The following is a 2,133-nucleotide window of genomic DNA, read 5'->3' on the forward strand; positions in this document are numbered from 1 at the left end:
ATTCCCATGCCCCACCCACCCACCCCCCCCCAGCATTTCCTCATGCTTTTCTAAGAGGTTTTAATATCTTCGCCTTCAGTAAATAATGGTTTCTTCATGACTGAACTCCAGCTCTGTTACTAGTTTGGGTATCCACTGATGAGGAAATAAACAGGAAAACTCTGCTGCTTTCTCCCCAAAATAGTCATACTTCTAAATACACATAGATCTTCCTGAAAAAGTAAATTATTTTTAAGTATAAGGTTTTTAAGACTAGACTGTATAAAGCCCTGAGTATCTAAGGTCACAGCTGACCATTTTTGAGTAGGAGATTGGACTACAACCCTCCTGGAGTCACTTCCAACCAGAATTATTCTGTGATACTGTAAGCAGAGGCTAATAACATAGTAAGTAGCAGTCCTAGTGCAGTGCTATTTGGATGGCCAGTGGAGAGTTGTATAATAGTGCCAGCTAGTCAGCAGTTCTTAGTAGCTAACTTAGGGACTGATATAACAGAACAGATGTTGCAATACATGTGGAATTTTTAACCTTTTTATGTATTCTCGTTAAGAACTTAGTATGGCAATTGCACAAGAGTCTCATGATCTTCTTGAGTAGCTTCTGATATCAGCACTATCACATGTGCAGAGACAGCTGAGTATAATTGCTCTTACACTATATTTCAGTAATATACAAAAAAGGTCTGTTTACTTTAGAATCTAGAAAATAAAGTGCACAAGGAGGAGGGAGATAAACTAAGAAACCTTGGCCCCACTGAAACTTCCATTGAAAAGTTTTCAACTTATGGGTCATCTACTGGTTAACTGTTCTCCTAAACATTTCATTCCCTGCTTAAGAGTACATGCCCTTAAAGATGCATGAACAGTGGCGGTCAAACTTAGTCTTTTTTCTTTTCTTTTTTTTTCTCTTTCCTCAAGGAGTGGAAAACTGGAAAGCGGAAGGCAGAAAAAGATGAAACTGTAGGGGTCCTGATCTTTTCTACAATGGAACCAGAAGCTCCTGACTTGGACATGGTAGAAATGTAAGGTGGTTTCTTTTTGCGTGGACATTATGCATCTGGATATACAACAGATACTGAACTAATACAAAACTATAATAGTAAGCGTGCACATACATTCATGGATTTGAAGAGGTGCTGATCAAGGCAAAGCTGAAAAAATTGTTTGAATACGAGGGTTTTTTTCATATCAACCCCTCCAAAACTTGGTGGAACTCGGTGTGATGTCTTTGACTTCAGTGGCTGAATATTGACCCTAAAAAAGACTTAAGCAAAACTAGTTTGAGACAGAGTACTGGCAGATCCTATGGAGTTATGTTTTATATTGCTGTGGAAGTATATCTTGATCTTCAATCCTTCGATTGTGAACAGTCCCAAAGTTACCAAGTAGCTTAGGATAACTGTAGGGGACCATCAAGGAAAAATATTTCTGTAAAACAGTTATATATAATGCACACACAGTATGATTCTAATGCCGGAGATCCATGGAAAGCTATTAAAAGTGAAAAATTACTTCAATTATCAAATTTCATTTTAAATAGGTAACTACATTAACTACATTTCAAATGTAGTTACGTTTTAGTGGGATATCCTTCTGGAAGTGCAAATGGATATATTTATTTTATCTATGTATATGTTATATACTTTTTTTTTTTACATTTTTCTCTCTTGGTGGTAGACCTTTGGGTTTCATAGTGAAAGACTGGATTTGTTCTGCAGCCTTTATTTCACTCCTTTACGCTTAATCAATTTTCTTAGAAGATAAATAGTATGCATGATATGCTTTGCTTGCTGTTGTGGAATGTAGAAGCTCAGATAATGTTTTGTGTCTGAAATTGTGGATAAATAGATAGAAGTGTTTATAGTGGCAAAGCGGTAGTGTACCTACACCTGGAAATATCCCAGCACGGGCTTTATCCAAGCGATGCAGCGCATATTAAGATGTGTATAATAGCTGTGTGATAGCAGTCCTGTACTAGTAAAAAAGATAAATGTTTTTAGGTTGCTTCCGCTTTGAACATGAGAATTTCAAACTTTTCTACTTTTCTTAAGTGATGTGTTTTATAGATCCCAGTGGTATAAAAGTTGAACGGGTGGACCAGAGGGATGATTTTGTACACAGGGTGCAGGAAAGA

General features: G+C 37.0%; 1 protein-coding gene across 1 annotated transcript in view; it reads left to right on the forward strand.

The window, feature by feature from the left end:
- SNX9 (sorting nexin 9) overlaps positions 1-2,133 on the forward strand; it is a 42,195-nt gene that overhangs the window by 24,850 nt on the left and 15,212 nt on the right. The window contains exon 10 of the mRNA XM_009644301.2: positions 918-1,021. Within this exon, the coding sequence (XP_009642596.1) occupies positions 918-1,021 (104 nt within the window). The remainder of the gene's footprint in view (positions 1-917; positions 1,022-2,133) is intronic.

Source organism: Egretta garzetta, unplaced genomic scaffold (genome assembly GCF_000687185.1).
Source record: "Egretta garzetta isolate BGI_Z169 unplaced genomic scaffold, ASM68718v1 scaffold397, whole genome shotgun sequence".
Lineage (NCBI taxonomy): Eukaryota > Metazoa > Chordata > Aves > Pelecaniformes > Ardeidae > Egretta > Egretta garzetta.